General features: G+C 42.5%; 1 protein-coding gene across 1 annotated transcript in view; it reads right to left on the bottom strand.

Moving 5' to 3' along the window:
- Positions 1-20,888, bottom strand: part of ltn1 (listerin E3 ubiquitin protein ligase 1) — a 224,374-nt gene extending 203,486 nt beyond the window's left edge. Inside the window, 3 exon segments of the mRNA XM_038802375.1 lie at positions 5,016-5,114; positions 18,346-18,549; positions 20,754-20,888. Of these exon segments, the coding sequence (XP_038658303.1) occupies positions 5,016-5,114; positions 18,346-18,549; positions 20,754-20,795 (345 nt within the window). The 5' untranslated portion in view covers positions 20,796-20,888.
- Positions 20,889-25,146: the final 4,258 nt, after the last annotated feature.

The raw sequence follows: 25,146 nt of genomic DNA, 5'->3' as shown, positions 1-25,146 counted from the left end.
AGGGCAATTTAGCATAACCAATCCACCTAACCCGCACATCTTTGGACTGTGGGAGGAAACCGGAGCACCCGGAGAAAACCCACGAAGATACGGGGAGAACGTGCAGACTCCGCTCAGACAGTGACCCAAGCCGGGAATCGAACCTGGGGCCCTGGAGCTGTGAAGCAACTGTGCTAACCACTATGCTACCGTGCCGCCCTTAAATAGAATTCAATAAAATTGGTCTCAGCAGCCCTGACTTAGATAGAGGAGAAATCATCCAGGATTGCCACAAATATGCAGAGAGAATGTCAGAATTAGGCTGAATCAAGTTATCCCAGAGGTTGAATACAGTTAAGAATTTCTACTGAAGGGAAATGCTAACGGTTTTTTACCAATGGCACAGTGTCATGGGTAAGGAGTAGAAAATGGGAAGGGACAAAATTAATGGAGCAAATTTAAGGTTTAAAAAAATTATGAAGTCATTAAATATGATAAAAGTTTACTAGATGCCTCTGGGCCCAATTGGGCCTTTCCACTTTGTGCAATAGAACCAGAGAAGGCTGCAGATATATTGCTTGAATCACTCGCCAAGAGATGTACAAGATTTGGCATCCTTTTAGAAAGTAGCACATCTCACAGCCAAGATTGACACTCTGCCATGAATATATTTGGTGACAGACGACACTTTGATCCAACATGTTCAATCCTTTGCAGCAAGGCAAATTGGCAAACATTGCATCCAAGGAATCCTTCTGCTAGAAATTAGCAAATGTGTGCTTTGGAATGCACAGTAAACATTGAAAATTTCAGCATTTTAAGCAAAATTATCTTGAGCAAACGATGTCAATTTCAAAGGGATCTTAACTTATGATTCTTACAGTAGGACAGCAGGATCAAAGGAAGGCGATGCATAGACTGTGAGTAGTATTTGAATTACATTGAGATACACAGGTGAAGGTCACTGTTTAAGTACTTTCAGGACATCTAAAGAGAAACTCGCCCCCAAAGTGACATTCTCATTTCATTATCATAGAGAATTATAGAATCCATACAGTGCAGAAGAAGGCCTTTTGGCCCATCATGGGCCAACCCTCTGAAAGAGCACCCTAACCAGGCTCCCACCCATTCCCTGCAACCCCATAACCTTTAACCCGCACAGCCCTGAACACTAAGGGGCAATGATGTGGAGATGTCGGCATTGGACTGGGGTGGGAAGTCTTACACCAGGTTAAAGTCCACCAGGTTTATTTGGAATCACGAGCTTTCAGAACATAGCTCCTTTTAAGCGTAGCTCCTTCATCAGGTGAGTCCACCTGATGAAGGAGTTAAACGCTTAAAGCTTGTGATTCCAAATAAATCTGTTGGACTTTAACCTGGTGTTGTAAGACTTCTTACTAAGGGGCAAGTAAGCATGGCCAATCCACCAAATCTGTACATCTTTGGACTATGGGGGGAAATCGGAGCATACGGAGGAAACAGACGCAGACACAGGGGCAACTTGCAAACTCCACAGAGACAGTGTTCCGAGGCTGGAATTGAACCCGGGTCCTGGCGGTGAGGGAGCAGTGCTAACCACTGTGCCACCGGTTAGTTTAAAATTCTGTTTTTGTTACAGTGCCCTTTAAGGAGCTATCAATTGGTTTAATTGGCTGTTTTTAATTTGTTATATCGGTACTCAAGAGTATAAAGAGAAGGCTGGGACACTGGGTTCATAGATATATTGTGCTGCATTCTGTGAAGAATGTCAAGAAACTTTTTAGTGTCTGGTTTCATACTTCACCAACTGGTTTGGGATCTATTTAACATTTAAAAGTGCATGTGCCAGCAAGTGGATCCTTGGTTTTACCTGTAGGGGCATTGAATATATAAAGAGATAATGTTGCAATATAATTCATAAGCATATTATATGAAAGATATTACAACCATGGAAAAGGAACCGTGAAGATTTTCAAAAGTGATATTAAGAACACAGATTATAGTTATTAAGAAAGATATGGAAATTTCAACTTCTTTTCACTGGATCAGAAAACGTTTGAGGGGGAAATTATTTGGAAGGTTTGACAAATGTGAATTATTTTGAGAATGTAAATACTGAAAGATATTTTCCCATTGGTTAGCAATCAGTAGCAACATGGTCTAAGCCTAGTGTTACATTAGATAGTCTCTCCAATTCAACATCACTGGTCATTCTCGTTTCCAAACTCATGTTCCCTACCATTTGGATCTTTCCTGCCCTAGTTCAACATTGATATTGGGATCATGATAATAGATCCCTTCTTCTGTGCAGTGTTAATGATGTTTTCCCTTTCGCTAGCGCTTGCTTTATTTTATCTTTTCAGAAGTTAGACATCTGTGTAAGGCCAATCATAAACCAGTTCATTTCACATGAAATAGGTGAATGAACATCATAACAGTGATATGCATCCATTTCGTGTTGCTCCTAATGCCATAAAAGTTATGTCACACATCTTTTTCCCAGTTATTTGGCTAAATTAATTAGGATTCCATGAACTAATAGGCACTAACTTTTTCTCTTACAGGCTGTTTCTCAGCTTCTCTCTGGTGATCAGAGAGCCAGATCGCTGATTGTTCCAGATTTGGACTGGCCCCTTTCCTCCAAAATTCTGATGAGGATTGGTCCACCAAGATGTCAACCAAAGTTGGTCCACCAAGATGTCAACCAAAGTTCCAACCTTAAATTAAACCTTCCCCCTCAATCTGGTCGACTACACTGTCTCTTTTGCCAAGCCTTTGTGCCAGGCATAATGAATAAAAATCAATTTTAGCAACAGGGTGCAAGTTGTTCAACAAATTCCTATCTCAAAGTTAATAGCTGCATGATCACAGGTTCATCTGGATTCTACCCGAACCCTAACCTAAACAGTGTCCAAACTGGTATGTATTATTCTGAAATGTAATCAATCATAAAATAATCTGACTTTATACCACAATAAAAAATAAAGCAAAATCCCTTCTAGATGAATTTGAACATATCTCAAATTGTACAAAAAGGCATAACCAGAGGGTTATCACAAGAAAATTGAGGGGGGAAGTGAAAAGATTATTTTTCAGAGTTATTAGAACATAAAATGCATTATTACAACTGATCGTTGAAGCACAATAGTCAATACATAAACTGTTTTGGAATTAAATGCACAAAACTAAACAAGATTACATGAGGGGACATAACAGAACAAATAGCCTTCTTCTGTGCTGTAATTTATCACTGTACAGGTGTATAAAATCACCATGATAATAGAAGTGCCAGTGAGCTGAATAATAATAATCGCTTATTGTCACAAGTAGGCTTCAATGAAGTTACTGTGAAAAGCCCGTAGTCGCCACATTCCGGCACCTGTTCGGGGAGGCCGGTACGGGAATTGAACCCACGCTGCTGGCCTTGTTCTGCATTACAAGCCAGCTGTTTAGCCCACTGTGCTAAGCCAGCCCCAAAGGAAAGGAAAGGAAACAGTCAACATTTCCCACTTGCTATGTTCTTATTAGCAGCACATTAAGAAAAGGAGAGCAAACGTTTGAAGGATGCAAAAAAAAAAAACATTTTTAAAAACACACACTGAATTACAAGTTCTTTCATGCCTCTCCTCCTGACTTGTTCAGTGGCAGGAATGGCAGAGGACGAGCAGCAGATTGCTCATTCACACACTTGGGAAAAGAACGGGGTGTGGTGTGAAACTGCTAAATAAAGGAACAAAAACAGACCAATTGTGTTTAAAGAGGTTATCTCTATTTGTGTACAAAATGCACAGATTGTCAATATATTTGTTTTTGGAAAATACAACAGATGAGATTTTCAATACACTTTAATTTGGACAGTGGTAACTTTAAAGGTTAATGATTAAAGTGATTATTGTTTAAACATGCATTGTGTAGATATGAATATTGAAACACAATGATACAGCGATTAATAATAATATTGGTGGGGTAGTGGGGGAGGGGTCAGTGTGGGAGCGAGAGGAGGTGGCATCTTGCAAGAGCACAAGTCTGAAGGTTTTGTTAATGGCACCTTTGCCGTTCTCGCCGGCTCGATACTCTATAAGCCCTGTGGTTGTGGCAGCCCTGAGAGTGTAAGGGGCAAGTTAGCGTGGCCAATCCACCTAGCCTGCACATTTTTGGGTTGTGGGGGCGAAACCCACACAAACACGGGGATAATACTGAACGTCATTGGTGTTGCCTTCATGGAAAAAATATGTTTATTGATTTGTAGACTCAATGACTACAATATTAATGGTACTCCACTCTCCCTCCACCTAACAACAGGTTGCAGAGGAGAGGGTTAAAAGTTTAAAAATTGGGAATATATCCCCAACCGGCTGTGTATGCAACCTTTATCAATTTTATAGAAGCAGGTTATATGTTGAGTGAGCATCTCACTTCAGGACGCTTCAATAACGTATTTAAATCAGGCTCCCACTGTACAAGGTAAGCCAATTTAATAGTTGCCACCCAGTCCCAGTGGAACAAAGGGAAAAGTGTGAGCTTCAAATTGAAGACGGTAAATGTCTTTTAACACTACTTCTTATGGGTGAAGAGGAGCAGGACCTTCTGGGAAGTCTTTTGCTTCACTGTTGCCGATAGCAGCCTCTCTCTCCACCAAACTACCCTTCCAAGCCCTAGCTTTACACTTCCTCCCTCCTGCAAAGGCCTTCCTCCACCAAACCCTTCCCAGCCCAATCTCTTGCTCCCTTTTCCCTAACAATTATCTGGAAGGGTCCCCAGTGCTGCAACCTGATTTTCATACTCAAAGCCGATCTGGTAACTGCCTGGTGGGAAATGGGAAGTAAAAATAGAATATAGAGCTTTATTGTCCACACAAATACATGAAGTGCTGCTGTTAAAATGCAGAAGGAACTCCACACTCCTGGCTTAGTCGGGTATCCTAGTGTTACCATACCCTCTCTGCCGCCTTGTAACTATTGGATCAATATCCTGGTTCTAGGTACAGTCGATATCGCTTATTTGCTTGCATCCATTCAGTCAAAATTTAGGGGAATAATGAATGCACAGAAGCTTACCATGGAAATTTTGCAGTAAATTCTTGACCAATAAGGCAGAGCTCCTTTTATAGTCTCAGGGTGTTTCACTTTGCACATTGTCCCAAATTCTTGCACAGCCTTAGAGGAAACAGAGAATAAGCATTTAATGAGTAATTCAAGCATGATTCAAATCAAACCCACACCACACTGAAAAAAATGTTAGTGGACTTCATAATTTCTCAGAACAGAATTCTATGCAATAGGTTTTCTGTCAAATATGATTTCACACTTCAGTGTTAATTGAACTCTCCCTTCTATATGCTGTATCTTTGAAATAATGGGCAATCAATCATCCTAGAATAGCTTGAAACAGACCACATAATTTACAATTATCTTATTAATCCACGTTTGATGCGCCACAAGTCAATTTGAACCAGAAAAGTAAATATAGCATTGTTGTCCCATTCAAAACTAAACTGAATACAAGACTAAAGAAATCACCGAATATGCAATTTAATTAAAATAGAAAGAACTAACATTAAAGAGAGTCTTTCACAACCTCAAGACATAGAACTTAAGAAATCAACTACTTCTAAAAATGTTGCCACATTTGTAATGTTGGAAAGCATGGCGGTCAATTTGCACATAGAAGGATCCCTGAAAACAGCAATGAAATAAGCCAGATAACCTGTGCTTTATACATGCTATGGATTGAAGGATTTGGGATGTCCAGCGCACAGAAAGAAAATACCTCCTCTTCTTCTAATGGATATTTCACATCCAACAAGTTTAACATCTTACCTGAAAGACAATATTTTAGACAATGCAGCATTTCCTCCGTGTCTAGATTATTATGTGCTCAAGTGTCTGAAGAACAGGTTGAACCCACAATTTTCTGATTTAGATGCAAGAGTGCCACCACAAAGTCAAGAGTAACAGGCAATGCCAAGTCTGAGCTTGATAAAGTCAGACCCAAAAATCAATGTTAGCTGGCGGTCCAGCAGTTCACCTTAATTGGTTTAGTGTGGGGATGCTATCAATTCAGAAATGCATTCAATCATATCAATCAGTAAGCTTGATCCCTGCCTGCAGCAGCTTGGCAAATGTGCTTGCCACCTCCCCCTCCCCCCGCCCCCCATGCTAATTTTCCTCGAGAAGGTGGTGGTGAGCTTCCTTCTTGAACTGCTACAGTCCATGTGATTTAGGTACACCCACAGTGCCGCTTGGAAGCAAGTTCCAGGATTATCCTAGCCTAGTGATTTCCAATAAAAATATTTACTGTCAAAAGGAAAATAATGAACAATGCCTACAATTACAAAAACAGAAATTAAGCTACTTGTTAAATAAACTCTACACAAAGGAATGACAAAAAGAATTCTATCAATGTGTTTTTATTTAGGGAATTTTCTGGAGGAAATTTCCTGTCGCCTGCCAATATCACGGACTGTGCTGATTCTGTATCACTAAAAATAACATTTTGAAAATATGAGCTTATCTACTTTGGCAGGAAGAGTGGAAAAACAGAATTCAGGTACATTGTTGTCTGAAAACTGGACATTTTTAATGTCCAGTTAAATCCTCTGATTTCATAAATACAGCCATTCTCAGACTAATCCCAGAGGGTGGAATCAGCAAGTGTTGTATACACAGAGTCCATTTCAGCATGTTAGGGTCTCCCTCCTCACCAACCCTCCCTATTCTCTGGACACAAAGCTATCTGGTCCACTTTTCATACTCCTGATTGCAACGTTCCTGATTGTTTTCAAGTTGCATGTCCGAAATCTGAGAAAATCCGACACAGTTTCTGTCCAAAGGGTGCAGTCTCAGTCCAAAGGGTTCAGAAGTCAATGGTACAGAGGGATCTGGGTATCCTGGTACATGAACCACAAACAGCTAGCATACAGATACAACAAGTGTTTGGGAAGGCAAATGGAATATTGGTATGAAAGTGTTGTTGCAGCTGTACAGGATCTTAGTGAGAACAGACCTGGAGAACAGAGTGCCATTTTGGGCTCCTGAGGAGTGGTAGAATTGCATTAGAAGCAGTTCAGAGATTCCTGATACTGTCTTGAGGAAAAATAGAGTAGGCTAGGCCTGTACTCATTGGAGTTTAGAAGGCGGTCTTTCTGAGGGGTTTGACAAAGTAGATGGTGGGAGGATGTTTGCCCTTGTGGGGAGTCTAGACCTCGAGGGAACAGTTTAAAAAATAAGACGGAGATGAGGAGGAATTTCTTCTCTGAGATTTATTAGTCTTTGGAATTCTCTTCCAGAGAGAGCAGTTGGAGGCTGGGTCATTGAATATATTCAAAGTTGAGATAAATTTCTGATTGACAAGAGAGTCATAAGTTATGGGGAGGTAGGGAAGAAAGTGGTGTTAAGGCCACAATCAGATCTTACTGAATGGTATTGCAGTTGTGAGGGGCGAATGGCCTAACGCCTGCTCTCACTTATTTTGATCTTCCGAGTCACGAGACAAGAATGATCATTTTCTTTTCTGTATTCTACTTTAGTTCTGGATACAGGAGAACCCACAGGTTTGTCATCACCTTTACCCACTAGGACAATATTCCCAATTACTGGATGCCTTATTTTTTCCCATTTTATCACGATTTCCCAATACCAAAGGGAAGATACTTTCACATTCACTAACGTAATTGAGATACATTTTACAACTCTTTTGCCGTGCACCGCACTTCTGGCAGATATATGACACTAAGATCCAGACCAATATACTCTCAGCTTTCCAGCCGGCTCATTTCTCTCTTTCACACCAGGTTGAAACTTCCAGTGCCCTTCGAACATCACCCCACTCCCTCCACCTGAATGAACTGATTTCCACCAGCAAGGCCCAGCATGGCAACTTTATGTTCTTTAAAACGGCAGAAGTCTTTATCATTCTGCCTTGTTTTCGAACAGAATCACCAGCATCCTGCTTGACTACTAACACAAATATAGTCTTTCCCTGCTCGTAACAGCAGCTGCATCGTTTCTCTCGTTGTCTCTGTATCCCGAAAAGCAGCTGTACCTTTTTTGTGTCGAGGTTTGAAATGGGCAGCACGATGGTGCAGTGGTAGCACTGCTGCCTCATGGCGCCGAGGCCCCAGGTTCGATCCCGGCTCTGGGTCACTGTTCATGTGGAGTTTGCACATTCTCCCCGTGTTTTCTTGGGTTTCACCCACATAACCCAAAGATCCAAAGAGGTGCAGGGTAGGTGGATTGGCCATGCTAAATTGCCCCTTAATTGGAAAAAATTAATTGGGCACTCTAAATTTAAATAAAAGGTTTGAAAATAGTCACTTGATTTTCAATAGGTATCGCTTTGGGTTTCTTTTCAGTGACAAACAGATCATATGGCCCTTCTCCGAGCAGAGGGTTAGCACAGACACAAACATCTTATTCAGAGCACTGTTTCAGCTTAAATTAAAGAGATTATTTAAAACATAACTGTCTCATACCAGAACCGACATTACATTCGTTACTGATTATTGTTTATTGTTGGGTATAAATTTGGGAGAAAATGTGAAAAAGGAGAATAAAAAATATTTTTTAAAAAAGCATAAACGTCTCATAAAGTTGCGTTTTTATGGCAATATGTTTCAAAATTTACAAAGCATTTATCAAATTGATTTTCATTTTATATAACTTTTGCAATGTCAAACATTTTTTCGCTTTTTGCTATTGTCTCAGTTGACATTTGAATTTCACTTTTGCTACCACAATAATCTACATCATGAAGAACCTCAGAAAATTCTGCATGCTGGAATTGTAACTGATATTTTCCCATATAAAAAGACATTGGTAACGGCATTATGAGCCAAGTGGCCTCCTTTTGTGTTAAACAATTCTTGTTGCTGAGTGAGGAAGATGGCCAAAATTGTGGCATGAGGCATGGTGGTAAAAGAGGCCAACAGATTTGAGTGTGGGGAAACTGCAGTTTAAGCAGAATAAAGTTCGTGGAACGGACAGAACGATGGCTTACAACTGGACATTTTGCTGATAACACATTGCTTTGGAACAGCGAGAACAAGGCTCTCTCAAGAACGAATAAGGCCTAGGTGCGCTACTGGATTATTTATATGAATGAACAACAAACTCCAAGCTAAATATTTATAAAAAGCAGCCGCTTCCGAGATTTGAGTGGGCGATAACTCCAGGATCACCATTCTCAAGACAGACCCGAGTTTGGAAGCTCACACCCTCCAAAGCGAGCCGGAAAATGTTCCTGCTTGCCGGTAGCATTTTTGTTCAGATTGCGAGTCTTGAAACTTTTATAACCGTTTAAATAAACACATAGATAAATGATAACATTGTATTAATTCAACTGGCAGCGTTTACCAATATTTGTCTGTCGTCAGATAATGCCCTATGCTGGACAGCAACAATGTATAAAATTAAGCCAAAATATACATAAGAACATAAGAACTAGGAGGAGGAGTAGGCCATCTGGCCCCTCGAGCCTGCTCCGCCATTCAATGAGATCATGGCAGATCTTTTGTGGACTCAGCTCCACTTTCCGGCCCGAACACCATAACCCTTAATCCCTGTATTCTTCAAAAAAACTATCTATCTCTATCTTAAAAACATTTAATGAAGGTGCCTCAACTGCTTCACTGGGCAAGGAATTCCATAGATTCACAACCCTTTTGGGTGAAGAAGTTCCTCCTAAACTCAGTCCTACATCTACTTCCCCTTATTTTGAGGCTATGCCCCCAGTTCTGCTTTCACCCGCCAGTGGAAACAACCTGCCCGCATCTATCCTATCTATTCCCTTCATAATTTTATATGTTTCTTTAAGATCCCCCCTCATCCTTCTAAATTCCAACCAGTACAGTCCCAGTCTATTCAACCTCTCCTCGTAATCCAACCCCTTCAGCTCTGGGATTAATCTAGTGAATCTCCTCTGCACACCCTCCAGCGCCAGTACGTCCTTTCTCAGGTAAGGAGACCAAAACTGAACACAATACTCCAGGTGTGGCCTCACTAACACCTTATACAATTGCAACATAACCTCCCTAGTCTTAAACTCCATCCCTCTTGCAATGAAGGACAAAATTCAATTTGCCGCCTTAGTCATCTGTTGCACCCGTGAACCAACTTTTTGCGACTCACGCACTAGCACACCCAGGTCTCTCTGCACAGCAGCATGTTTTAATATTTTATCATTTACATAATAATCCCTTTTGCTGTTATTCCTACCAAAATGGATAACCTCACATTTGACAACATTGTATTCCATCTGCCAGACCCTAGCCCATTCACTTAATCTATCCAAATCCATCTGCAGACTTCCAGTATCCTCTGCACTTATCATAGGTTTTACAGTGCAGAAGGAGGCCACTCGGCCCATCGAGTCTGCACCAGCTCTTGGAAAGAGCACCCTACCCGAGGTCAACACCTCCACCCTATCCTCATAACCCAGTAACCCCACCCAACACTAACGGCAATTTTGGACACTAAGGGCAATTTATCATGGCCAATCCACTTAACCTGCACATCTTTGGACTGTGGGAGGAAACCGGAGCACCCGGAGGAAACCCACACACACACGGGGAGGATGTGCACAGACAGTGACCCAAGCCGGAATCGAACCTGGGACCCTGGAGCTGTGAAGCAATTGTGCTATCCACAATGCTACCGTGCTTTACCACCCATCTTAGTGTCGTCTACAAACTTGAACACATTGCACTTGGTCAAATCATCCATGTAAATTGTGAACAATTTTGGGCCCAACACTGATCCTTGAGGGACACCACTAGCTACTGATTGCCAAACAGAGAAACACCCATTAATCCCCACTCTTTGCTTTCTATTAATTAACCAATTCTCTATCCATGCTACTACTTTACCTTAATGCCATGCATCTTTATCGCATGCAGCAACCTTTTGTGTGGCACCTTGTCAAAGGCTTTCTGGAAATCCAAATATACCACATCCATTGGCTCCCCATTATCTACCGCACTGGTAAAGTCCTCAAAAAATTCCATTAAATTAGTTAGGCACGACCTACCCTTTATGAACCCATGCTGTGTCTGCCCAATGGGACAATTTCCATCCAGATGCCTTGCTATTTCTTCCTTGATGATAGATTCCAGCATCTTCCCTACTACCGAAGTTAAGCTCACTGGCCAGGGGCTGGTTTAGCTCACTGGGCTAAATCGCTGGCTTTTAAAGCAGACCAAGCAGGCCAGCAGCACGGTTCGATTCCCGTGCCAGCCTCCCCGGACAGGCGCCGGAATGTGGCGACTAGGGGTTTTTCACAGTAACTTCATTGAAGCCTACTCGTGACAATAAGCGATTTTCATTTCATTTCATAATTACCCGCTTTCTGCCTACCTCCTTTTTTAAACAGTGGTGTCACATTTGCTAATTTCCAATCCGCCGGGACCACCCCAGAGTCTAGTGAATTTCGGTAAATTATCACGAGTGCATTTGCAATTTCCGTAGCCATCCCTAGCCTGCCTCCTATAAGCAGAATAAACACCTATAGGCAATAGCACACTAGAAGACTTACTGGCGCCTGTAATTTAGAATAGTTAAAATGAAAATCACAGACAGGTCACCTCCAATGACACAGGTATCATTAATTCTCTGATACTTATGGTATCATTATTGAACCATTTGTTCAGATTTACATTCTCCATTTTAACTACTACCATTAATTTTACTTGTTGTTAGTTCAGTGCTCACCATGGGATTGCACTGATGTGATTTTTCCCTGCAAGTTTTTTTGGGAGAAAAGAGAGCCATATTATTAGATTTATCAATCACATAAGAAAATATCCAAAATATTTATATCTCTCTTCTACAAGCTCAATGAAGATGCCCCAATTCCGCAGAGTTTATGACTCAACAAATCTAACTGTGCTGGAAAATATGTTTAGTTCATCAAAATTCAGCATTCCGAATATTTATAATTTAACTACTGGCACGATATGTATTTTGTTCACATTATTTATTGAAATTAGATTACAAGATTACATTTATTTTGTAACTCCGACATTTATCAATACAAGTACTGAAATTATATCTCAAAGATTGTTTTCTATTTCATTGTCAATTAAAATAATTCCATTATTACAAAACAATTACCACCTGTTGAAAATAAAGTTGCTAAGATGCTCTCAGCATAACTATAAAATGACAGCCTTGAATTCGCAACCAAAGGCCTAGAATTCAGATTCCCGAACACTTGCTTTGACCAATATTTCCATCGCAGTTGTAACGAGGGATGAGATTTTTAAAAACAAGCCAACTAGCGATTTTTGCTCAAATCACTCAAGCAGTGATGTGAAAAAGACACCGACAGTCTAAGCTGGCCTACTCTCTTAAAGAAAATAGAGCTGTGGGAAAAGAAATGCTCTGAACGGTAACTGCAACTCTTCCTCCCCATGTCGTTGATAGGTAGTTGCAAAGAAAACTGTAGAGTGGGCTTACAATGTAATGTCCCCTTGAAATGGCTTATACATGTCATCTGTAGAAAAATAAACTTAATCAGAAAATGATTGTGTCACAATGACGTGAAATTGTGACCAAGTAAGATCTACCTATAACTTCACCAAATAGCAGGAAGGACATAGCTGGAGGTGTGCAAGGTAGGGACCTGGAGGAGTCCACTGGGATTCGGATGTCTGATCGAGAAGGGGGGGGGGGAGAGATCTGGAGACCCCGACCAGACTGGTTTCATGGATTGTGAGAGAATTGAATGGGCCTTCTGCAAGAGACTCACCCGAGGGTTAAGGACCAAACAAGGTTGAGGAAAGGATGGGTGGGACAAGTGTTCCATTCAGGTTCGAATGTAAGGGGGGCTGCGATGCTGATTAACAAGAGGGTGGCTTTTACGGCGAGTAATATAGTGGGGAATCCAGGTGGTAGATACGCGATGGTGAGTAGAAGATTGAAGGGGGCTCCCCTGGTGCTAGTTAATGTTTACACTCCTAACTGGTATGATATAGATTTGGATACACACCAATTGATTATGTGGGTGGATTTTAAATACTGTGCTTGACCCTAAGCTGGATTGGTTGTGCTCCAAGTATTTGAAGGTGTCGAGGATAGCGAAGGTGTTGCTTGGGTTCATTGAGGTTTGGGTGCCCGAGGCGGAGGAATTTTCCTTCTTTTCGCACATGCATCGAGTGTACTCAGTAACGATTTTTTTTTGTCATGGATAAGACACTGCTTGCGTGGTGGGATTGGAATATTCGTGAATTGTTATATTGGACTGTTTGCTACATTTTGTGGATGTGTGTGTGGAAAAGGGGGGGCACCCAGCGACCACAGTGGAAGTTGGATGGCTATTTTGGCGGATAAGGGGGCATGTGAAAGAATTGGGGCAGCTACAGGCACATATGTTGAGATTAATAAAAGCAAGAAGGACTCTCCTTCCATATTTTGGGGGGTGTTGAAGACGGTAATTAGCGGGGAGCTAATTATGATCATGGCGCATAGGGAGAAGGCGGAAGGATGGAAAGGCCTTTTTGCAGTGGATTGGTTGTACTCGCCCACCCCAGAGGAGGAGTTCTGAATGCGATGAAGAGGCTCCAGATGGAATTTGAACTTCTTTCGACAGGGCAAAATTGGAATATTCGGGAATGTTCGCTGGATAAGAAGTGTTTTATGAGCATGCGGAGAAGGCCAGTAGCTTGCTTGCACACCAGCTCAGATGGCAACAAGGGAGATTGGGCAAATAAAGGACTCTGGGGGCAGGGTGGTCTCTGATCCAGGGAAGGTGAATTGGATGTTTGAGAGTTTGAGGCCTTCTAATCGGGGTCTGTACATGTCGGAGCCCAGAGATGGTGGTGGGCAGGGGGGTGGGGCTGGGGGGTGTTGAGGCGCATTGGTTCAATGCAGTCCAAGAAGACTCCAGAACCGAATGGATTCCCAGCAAAATTTTCTAAACAGTTTACGACAGAGTTGAGGCCTCATCTAATGGAAACGTTTAATGACTCATCAGTCAGTGGGGAGCTCTGGCCCACTTTGGCACAAGCTTCAATTTTGCTCATTTTAAAAGAGGACAAGGATCCAGAGCGCAGTTCTTATTGACCGATATCACTGTTAAACGTAGATGCAAGGTTTTGGCAATGAGCCTGGATGACTGTGTACCATGGGCGATCGCAGAGGACAAGACAGGATTTACGAAGGGGCGACAGTTATCGTCTAATATTAGGAGGTTGTTAATTGTGGTGATGACGTCCCTGTTGGGTCAAGAAACGGAGGTGATAATATCCATGGACGTGGAGAAGGTGTTTAATCGGGTTGAGTGGGAGTACCTTTTTGAGGTGTTGGGCGGTTTAGTTTCGGGCCAGGGTTTATTGGGTGGATTAGGCTGTTGTACAGGGCCCCCATGCCTAGTGTTCGCATTAACGCATCAGGTTCAAGTTATTTTTGTTTGCACCGGGGAACAAGGCAGGGATGTCCACTTCCCCTTTGTTTTTTGCATTGGTGATCGAACCATTGGTGATGGCACTTATGGCATTGATGGAATGATTGGAAGGGAATACCGGACGACTTGCTGATCTTGCTAGTATGAGTAGGATTATGGATATGCTGACTACATTTGGCTTGTTTTGGGGTATAAGTTAAATTCAGGGAAAAGAGGTATCCCCACTAAGTTCCCAGGTATAACAAAGGCATCTAGAGAAGCTGCTGTTTCGGCTGGTGAAGTCAAGTTTTTCGTATCTGGGAATACAGGTGGCGCATTGTTGGGATCTATTACGCAATTTGAAAAGGCTAATTTGGTAGAGGGGGTGAAGGAAGATTCAAGGAGGTGGGATGTTCTTCCATTATCGCTGGCAAGGAGGGTCCAAACCGTGAAGATGACAATCCTCCCAAAGTTTTTATTTATTTTTCAGAATCACCCAATTTTCCTGCCAAAATCGTTTTTTGGGAGTGTAAATAGGATGATTTTGCTGTTTATATGGGTGGGTAAGGAGCCTTGGATTCGGAGGGTATTTTTGCAGAGGGACAGACGGTGGCTGGGAGGGTGGCGATGGCGAATTTGATCATTTATTATTGGCCGGCAAATGCAAATGGATGCAAATGCAAAAGATAGTTCGGAAATGGTCACGGAGGAAGGGTCACTTTGGAGTGGATGGAGGAGGTTGTGTGTGCAGGGGCAAGTTTGAGGACACTGGTGATGGGTCCGTTTCCGTTCTCGCTGGATAAATACTCGCCAAACACGGTGGTGGTTGCTTCGTTAAGAGTTTTGAATTAGTTTGGCAACATTTTAAGTTAGAGGGCATGTCACTGTGGAAATTGAACTGTGGAAATCATAGATATACTCCAATAGGGCTGGATTCATTACAGGGTTTGGGAACAGGAGTGGACAGAGAGGTTCAGGGATTTGATTGTGAAAGGTAGATTTGCAGAGTTGGGGAAGCTGGTAGAGAAGTTTCAGTTGCCATGGGGGAATGGGTTTCGGTACTGGTAGATCAGGAATTTTGTGAGGAAGGAGGTGGCCACCTTTCCATAGTTACTGCCCCCTTTGTTGCTCGAAAAGATTGCATCTGAGGATCAGATAGGGGAGGGAAAGATCTCGGACATCTATGGGCAGTTTTGCATCAGCGATTGAACCACTGGCAATCGCACTTAGGGCATCAATGGAGTAGAGGGGAATGGGGGTGGTGGTGTGGAACGTCCCCATTGACGGACAACCTTCTGATCTTGCTACTATGAGTGGGATTATGGAGATACTGACTAGATTTGGTTTATTTTTGAGGTAGAAGTTAAATGTGGGGAAAAGAGAAGTATTCCCAGTAAGTCATTCCCAGAGGTATTCCCAAGAGGGAGAGGGTCTCGATGGAAGAGATAAGGAGGAGGTGGAAGGAGCTGTGTGGTGCATTTGAGGGGGGTGGGGGGAATCTGGAGTGAGGCCTTGCGTAGGATAAACTTGACCTCATGTTTTCGATTGAGTTAAATTCAATATAAAATGGCGCACCAAGCGCATATGACAAAGACGCGTATCAGTGTTTTTGCCATAGGTGATGGACAGATCGGAGCGGTGTTTAAGGGGGCCAGCGAAACACACACACACTTATTGGTCCAGCCTGAAATTGGTGGGATTTTGGGAATCCTTTTCGGGGACGATGTCAGAGATCTTGGGGGTGAAAATGGACCTGAGCATATGAGTGGCGATATTTAGAATTTGGCGGGTGTGCAGGGTGGTGGGACGGCGAGGAAAGAGAGGTTGATGTGTTGGCCTTTGCCTCCCTGATAGCCCGGAGAAGAATCTTGTTAGGGTGGCAGGCTCTGGAACAGCAAGGGCAGCGGGGTGGGTGAGTCAACGGATGGATTTCTTAAATCTGGAGAAGATAAAGTAGGGCAATGAAAATATCTTTAATAAAAATATTTTTTTTAAACTTCAACTAGGCAAAAAACATACTGAACGGTTTAAAGAGGACATTAAAAAAGATACTGACCAAAGATGGATACATCCAGTCACTTGATGTCTGGAGTTGTAAATTGACAACTTAACTAGGAAGTTCCTTTACAGATTGCACTGACGCCCTGTGTTGCATGGAATTGCATACCTTTGGTGGAAGGTGTGGTGGTGGTATCATGGTCCACTTCAAACAAGGACTCTTGAAAAGGAAGGTATTGAAAATACAAAGTGTCCTCATGTCTGCATGGTGTCATGTGAGAGCACGTTTAAGAAATAGGTGTTTATCATGGATGTCAGAGTGTGGATGGAGCTGGGCTGTCTGTCAGCTTTTTACTTTCATTTTAGGCTGTTTGCTGCAGGGTGTGTTTTAGTTTTGTTTTCAGTGTTGGAGCTGAAGCCAGAGAAAGCAGGTGTACTGTTGATCTCTCTGCCATGAAAAGACCGTCTCTTGATCCTTTGGTAAATTCGGAATTATCAATGTTTTCAGTAGTGAATGTAAATCTGATGCGCTTCTGTTAAAAGCTGTTTCTTTTGTCTTCTGGATGTTGTTTGGGAAGTTATTAAGGATCACTTAGTGTTGTATTCTTTGGGGGTTGTATTTGAATTGATGGTTAAGATGGTCACTGTATGTTTTAAAAAGGTTAACTTGAGTTCATAGAACAAACACTGTTTTGCTTTAAAAAATACTTTTGCATTTCTGCTGTACCACACCTGTAGAATGGGCCGTGTGCTCCCCACACCACAATCTATTAAAAGTTGAGGGTCAGGTGAACTCCATGATACAATTTGGGGTTCTCTAAACCCTGGCCCATAACAGCGGATTTTACCCCTACAACCCAAAGATGGGTAGGTTAGGTGGATTGGCCAAGCTAAATTGCCCCTTAATTGGAAAAAAAATAATTGGGTACTCTAAATAAAAAAAGAAAATGCAAAGTGACTTTAACCAACTGTACTTCCACCAAGAAAATGGAAACTGCTAACCAGCCAGATACATTCAATAGACGCCCCAAATCCTCTGTGGAGGATAAAATAACGCAACCCCTTTTGGTCTCTACTGTCTTTAAATGTGTCAATTATTAGGGGGCATAGGTTTAAGGTGCGAGGGGCAAGGTTTAGAGTAGATGTACAAGGCAAGTTTTTTTTACACAGAGGGTAGGAGGTGCCTGGAACTCGCTGCCGGAGGAGGTGGTGGACGTAGGGACGATAGTGACATTTAAGGGGCATCTTGGCAAATACATGAATAGGATGGGAATAGAGGGATATGGACCCAGGAAGTGTACAAGATTGTAGTTTAGTCGGGCAACATGGTAGGCACGGGCTTGGAGGGCTGAAGGGCCTATTCCTGTGCTGTACTTTTCTTTGTTTCTTTGTGTCAAAGGTCTCTGAGATGAGTGGTCACAAATCCGATTACTTATTTGACAACAATGATGGAAGTCTTCTTGATCAAATTCACAGAAAGGAGGTTTAAGAATTGGTCTTGCCAAGCCAGACAGAGAGAAAAACCAAAGTCATCTGAAAATACTGCTGAAGGAAGCAGCAATGAATCTATCTCTCTCACTGAAGCCAAAATTGACTCCAGCAAGGTACTGATACTTGAAGTTCAATTCAGGTCATAGAATTTAAAGGAAACCAGTTAACTTCTTTCAATTGACCGCAATATTCAACAATCTAAACCTCAAGGACAAGCAAAGGACTTAACCGTATATTATTTAAATTTTTATTTGGTCTCTAACCTTTCCTATGTCTGAGATCTCGGTGTGTTGTCACATTTTTAAAAAAACTTTTCATCAGGTTTAGCAACTAATAAACTTATTCCTTGACTCAAGAAAGCATGGTTTGATTGGCTCCTTATTAAAAAGTAAACACATTTGGAAAAGTCATCTGCAGTGAAAGAAATTTTAAAAACCTTTGTTGCAGCCAACTGAAGGGGCTGGAAAAAAAGGGGTGCCAATTCACACCTCTTCAATTGGTCGTAACAATAGTAAAACATACTTTTAATTTTGTGGTTGCATCTCTTTTTGACATTTTGCGCAGAACCATTCGGAAGTCAGCATCCACCAAACTATCCACTTCTTCTAAGCCTTGAACTGCAGGAACATAACCCAATTCATTCTGGTTGGCTCCAAATCCAACAAAGCCTGGAACTGTTCCTTTGTCTTTAGCTAGCAGCTCAGCTGCTTTACCACTGCTGGATGGCTGTAAAGAAGAGAGCAAATCAAATTAGTCTTATGTAAACTTCCTTAGGAGCCAAATTAAGCCTGCAATGTTTAATTTCAACTCATTGCAACTGCTGGAGAACATCTTTTTTAAAGTATCATGAGGAAAAGAGCCACTTGTATAACACTGAGTTACCAAGAACTGTAAATGTTCAGGGTGGTGGCACCAAGCCCTAGAAATACTAAGGCAAATACAGACTTAAATATCTCCTCTGCTCAGTTCTCAATCTGTGATTTTCTAAATGCGGGCTACAATGTCTTTGGCATGCAGAGAAAGGAGGGCTACTATTAAGATGAAGCCTTGTACCCTCAAAGTAAGGTGAGAATTTCTAACAAAAAACATCTTGAAATGAATGGACTACAATTGGAATTGCCCAATACTAATGTTGGCATCCAGAAAACCTCTCTGTGTTTCAGAAGAAAGAAGTAGAAAGGAAATCTGCAGTTAACAATGATGTCTATGAGATATGAGCAATGTGGATGTTTTCAGGACACAAAACAGGCATACTGACAAACAAGGGACACTCTTCCACTGCTACGTTTTGGTATGGGTGTGCTATGCCTATTAGGTCTTTGTACCGCAAGCATGCTAGAGGTATCTAACCAATCATATTTCTATGCAACCCTTCTGTAGAGTCCAAGCACTATCAGTAAAGACAGGCTTGGGAAACAAGATACTGACATGACTGCGCTTTAGCAGTGGAGCCAACCTGATTTCTTCAACCTCCTCTTTTTCACTGCATCCTTCGTAATGATATTGCTGGGATACAGTTCCACAAGTACCAGATTACTTCTTCCTTAGTGCTTCCTGATCCTGAAGCCCAGGTGTTTTTTGGACACCCATGCTGGACAAATTCAGCAGCTACAGCTCAGGCAAAGAGGCAGTAAAGCCCATTCGAGCACCAGCTCAGTTATCACTTAGCTATCAGCCAAATCAGCACATAACACAGATCCGGTACTGTTCAACAAACCACCAACAGTGCATTTACCCACTGAGCTGCTCTGTGATGACACTGGCTACAATAACTTCATGACTCCATTGGTACTACCAGGCACCTCAGGAATTCCCTAACGACAGGAACAGAACACTGAATAATTTCCCAACGTAAAAACTATTACATCTTCTGACCCACCCCTGGTCAGTCCTCCCTCGCCAGTGCCGTGATTAAAAATGACTGCACATGGTCCGCAAATAGCAGTGTTTTCTTAATAACCACTTGCCACAAAGCAATCCAGTCTATAGCCCACCAAAGAAGTTTTCAGCTGAAAAGTTTGCGCATGCCTCTAAAAGCCGTGTATCCATATTTGAAAGTGGATGATGGCAGTATTTAGAAGCTGCTCCAAAGTGTTGAGCACAAAGACTAGGCCGACACACTTGGTGCCATACCGAGATGAGACATTAAAACTCGAGGGGGCCCTGTCTGAACTCATGAGTGGACGTAAACAATTCCACTGTGCTCTACACAAGGGGCTGGGGGAGGGGGCTGGTGGAATTCTGCCCAATATTTATCCTTCCCCAATCAACATTGAGACATATAATCTGGTCATTATCACATGGTTGTTTGTGGGATCTCACTGTGCCCAGATGGACGGTGTCGTTTACTACATTAAAACAGTGACTGCTCTTCAAAATAACTCCATTTGGCCATTATACACTTGTAAACGTCCCGTGATCGTTAAAAGTGCAATAGAGTTAGACATAGACATAGAACAGTACAGCACAGAACAGGCCCTTCGGCCCTCAACGTTGTGCCGAGCCATGATCATCCTACTCAAACCCACGTATCCACCCTATACCCATAACCCAACAAGGTTAAAGTCCAACAGGTTTGTTTCGAATCACTAGGTTTCGGAGCGCAGCTCCTTCCTCGGGTGAATTCCTCATTCAGTTGAGGAAGGAGCTGCGCTCCGAAAGCTCGTGATTCGAAACAAACCCGTTGGTTTAAAACACAGGAGGGACCGCGTCTGGGCGGCAGGATAGGTCCTTGAACGGGGAGAAGATGGACAGGCTGGGCGGGTGGAGGTAAGGGGCTCTCTCAGAGAGTACTGAGGACCGAGTGGCCTGCTTGTGGGTGATACCAGGGAGAGCAGCGCTCCTTTCCGAGGGGGTTCGGTACAGAGCAGCAACATGCCCCTGGCTGGCTGCCCCCGCCCGCCAGCCAGGGGTGACATCCAGTCCCTTACCCGCACATTGCCTTTGGTTCGCTGTTTGTTTTTCCCACCCATCACGAGCCCACTTCGCCGGCTCGCGGCACTTCCGTTTACTTTCAAACAGCCACGACACTCCACAATTCCCACTCACTGCGCCTGCGCCAGAACTCCCCGTGTGCCCTCCTCTTGAAACGACCGGGTAGAAACAACAGCCCCGACAGCCTTCCCGGTACTGGCGCACCAAAAAAAAAGTACCAAATCGTTTATTTTTCTCTCGCAATGATGGAGTTGGACTTACTTGAAGGCGGGGAGTGGCAAAGTGCAATGTCTATTTCTGGGGGAATCTAGGCGGCACTCCACTCCAAGGAATTTAGATTTTCGTCAGGGTTTTCGTGCAGGTTCCCATTATCATTTAGTCAAATTATTGATTTAGCAATGAATGCGTATTCATAGATTATACACAGCTTGCACTTTAAGGTAGAAAAAATCCCAGCGTAATTTGTTGAAACAAACAAACAGGCAAAATTCATCATAAAGTCTTAATAGTCGGAGATTTAAGGATGAGTGCCTCCCTGCACACTCAGAGCGTGGTTTTAAAGGAGCTCTCGAGGAAGGTGAAGAGTTTTAATAGGTTTTTAAATTCTACTTCCTGGATTTTCAAAAGGCATTTGATAAATTGCCATACAAAAAGGTTAATAGGCAAGATAGGATGCATGGAACTTGGGGTAATAGTGTGGGTAGCAGATTGCTTACAGACAGGAAGCAGAGAGTGGGCATAACTTGACATTTTTAAGTGGGGAGGACATGGAGAGGCTACAAAGAGATCATGACAGGTTTTGTGAGTGGGCAATAGGATGTCAGAGTAAAGATAATGTCGGAAAAGTATCTTCACTTAGGTCAAAAGAGTAGAAAATCTGATTTTTTTTTGAAAAGTGAGAAATTGGTAACTTGATATTCAAAGAGACTTGGATGTGCTTGTACAAGGAACACAAAGTTAGCATGCAGATACAGCAAGCAATTGGCAAAAGGCACATTGCAAGGGGATTAGAGTATAGCGATAAATAAGCCTTTCTATGGTGGACAGGGTTTTGGTACAACCACATCTGGAGTACCATAGAAACAAATAATAGGAGGAGGCCATTCAGCCCTTTGCGCCTGCTCCAACATTCATTATGATCATGGCTGGTCATCCATCTCAATAGCCTAATCCCACTTCCTCCCATATCCTTTGATCCCCTTCGCCTTAAGTATAGAAACATATAGAAGTATAGAAAACGATGTGCTGCTTTGGCCTCCACATTTAAGGTAGTATTGGAGATGGTACAGCGAAGATTCACTAAATTAGTCCTTGGGATGAGGATATTGACCTCTGATGAGAGATTGAGAAAATCACATCTATTTTATCTAGAATTAGTGGCAATTTCATTGAAATATGGAAGGTTCTGAAGGGGTTTGATAGGGTAGACACTGATAGATTGTTTCCACTGGTCGGGGAAATCTAAAATATGGAGGCACTCTTTTTCGGATAAGGGGCTAATCATTTAAGACTTGGATGAGGAGAAATTACTTCACTCAAAGGGTTGTGAATCTTTGGAATTCTTTGCCCCAGAGGGTTGTGGATGTTCCATCATTCAATACATTTAAGTCTGGGATGGACGGGTTTTTGGTATCTCGAGGAATCAAAGAAAATAGGGAATGGGCACAAAAATGGACTTGAAGCCCAAGATCAACCATGATCGATTGAATAACCGAGTCTAAAGCCTACTCCTATTTCTTGGGCTGTTGTGAATTCCAGAATCCAGTGCTTATTTGTTGAAGTCATAGCCATTAATATTTGGGTGATCAAAATTCAAGATACAGAAGAGGACAGAGTTAAAACAACGCAGAGTTCTTGAAAGGTTAGGAGTGAAGAGGTTTGCAGATATATTGTGGGGCCATGAAGGGATTTTAATTTGCGCACTAAGAGACCATGTTGGTCAGCCAGCTCAGATGAAATTAGTGAGCCGAACTCGGTCCATGATAAGATATAGGCAGCAGGTTATTAGATGAGTTAAAATTTCTGGAGAGTTGAGGTGAGGCAGACGGGGACAGCATTAAACAATTGACGCTGGAGATGGCAAACAAGTGGACAATGGTTTCAATAGTAGATGGGCTGAGTCAGGTGATGTGAAGACATGTGGGAATGTAGGAGAGCAATTAGCTCAGGTTTAGGGGACAGGTTGCAGGTAAACTTAATGCTTGGCATGATGGGAAAGGGAGAGCTGAAATTGAATAGGTACACTCAGTCTTCATAGCAAAGAAGTCAAGAGTTCTTTGCACTGATTGTTGAAGGTTTAAGAAGGTGGTTTGTCATAAAGCAAAGGAGCCAAGGTCTTTTCTTCCCAAGAGGATCTTGAAATAATAACTTGTTTTGGCAGGGAATGTGGTCCAATAATGTTGGTGGCAGATCTGGTAATGGATGAAGATGCAATCAGATACGCTGAAGTCCGTTGGACTTGAAGGAGCAAAGAAATGGCCGGATGGGGAAGAATAACTGATTTTAACTGAAAGGGGCATTAAAACTGGAGTGAGTGGTTGAATAGATCAACAGCTGCAGAACTACTGTGACAAATTAAGGGTGAAAGGTTTGAGGTTTAGGAGTGTGAATTTGTACATGTAAGAGGCTCGAGGGAAGGTTTATTCCAGGGAAAGACACAGAGAGGTAGGATGGTGAATATGGTGATGAGGAATACAAGTGATCTTAAATGGTGTAGTCTATTATGTCGTTCAAATTTAGCAATGTTGCAAAGGTCATTGTTAATTTTCAAAGTCAATGCTCTCTATCTTAGAATTGAAGATTATAAAACATTTCCGGAATGCAATTCGGATTATAACCAAAGGCAGAAAGCTTAACATTATTGCAATATAATGAAAAATGAACAGGAGTATTATATTAGCACATTTCAAGATAGCCTGTTTAGCATTTGTTTACAGGATGAACTACTAAACATTCCAGCGGTTATGTCTTTCTTTAAAAAAAATACCTCTCCTCTCCTGAGGCATTTGATGCTTTTCTTAGAATGCAATTCTAATCCTCACCGTTTCTAATGTTCACCGTTAAGTATACATTTTTGTTAAAATAAATTTAGCGTGTCCAATTATTTTTTTCCCCCTATTAAGGGGCAATTTAACATGGCCAATCCACCCACCCTGCACATCTTTTGGGCTATGGGGTGAGAGTCACGCAGACACGGGGAGAATGTGCAAACTCCACACGAACAGTGACCCAGGGCCGGGATCGAACCTGGGACCTAGCCACCGCGATGCAGCAGTGCTAACCACTGTGCCACCCACTGTTAAATATAAACGTTCAATTTGAATGTATACTAGGACTAATTTTATCTTAATTTAGTTTGGTCTTCCTAGGTATTGTGGTGAATCACAGTAGCGTAATTCACACTGTTATTACATATGATGTACTATGTCTGTGTAAGCTCGGCACACGAGCAGTTGCGCGGCTCTGCCCCTAGGGGGAAATGTACTGGTGTATGGGAGTTTGTACTGGGCTCCACCCTTGGCTCCGCCCATGGCTCCTCCCACCAACTGGTTGTATAAAGCTTGGCAGTCTGAGCCTGCCTGCCAGTTCATCTCGTCGCAGGCAGGCTCCGTTGTGAGATTATTAAAACCATTGTTCACTTCCAACCATGTGTCTTGTGAATTGATGGTCACATCAGGTGTATCATTTTTTTAAATTAAAGAGAACTTCAAGTTGGCCCAACATATTTAATTATCAGGTAATTTGACAAGGAGGTCTTTCAGTCCATCTTATTTCATCCACCAAGAAAGATCCTGAAGTTGCGACCAGTTTAGCGTCCAATTATTCCTCAAGATTCTGGTCATTTGTCTCCACTACTCTTCCATGAAATCTATTACATATTTTGAACACTTCATGTAAATAATTTCCTGACATCCTGTAGCCATCTAAGATGGCCACTAACGAACACAAAATGGAAGACTGCAAAGAGTGCAGGGAAAACGGACATGTTAAAGAGCAAACAGCTTGCAGAGCAATTATGCATTGAGACACTTGCAGAAACCGGTTTCCAGCCAGCTGCAGAGATCAGGCAGCGTTATAAATGGAAAGCCGTTAGCATATTAATGAGGTGATACCGGGCCAGTCCCAGGTACAATGGACACAAATTAAGTATCAATCGATACATTCAATAGCAGACCAGACACGGTGGAGCCAGAGAAGCCCAGGACAATAAGTCCTAAGAACCACCCCAGCGATCAAGGAACGGCCCTAGGATTGGGGGGTTCAAACCATATCGATTGGGAAAAGGCCCAATCGATCCCCAGCAGGTGAGAGAGCCCGCCCAAAGGGGCGCGGACCCCCTGGGACCTATAAAAGAAAGGTCCCACACATGGTTCAGTCTCCGGCCTCCGA

This window comes from Scyliorhinus canicula, chromosome 7 (genome assembly GCF_902713615.1).
Source record: "Scyliorhinus canicula chromosome 7, sScyCan1.1, whole genome shotgun sequence".
NCBI lineage: Eukaryota > Metazoa > Chordata > Chondrichthyes > Carcharhiniformes > Scyliorhinidae > Scyliorhinus > Scyliorhinus canicula.
This window is presented reverse-complemented; position numbering and strand designations above follow the sequence as displayed.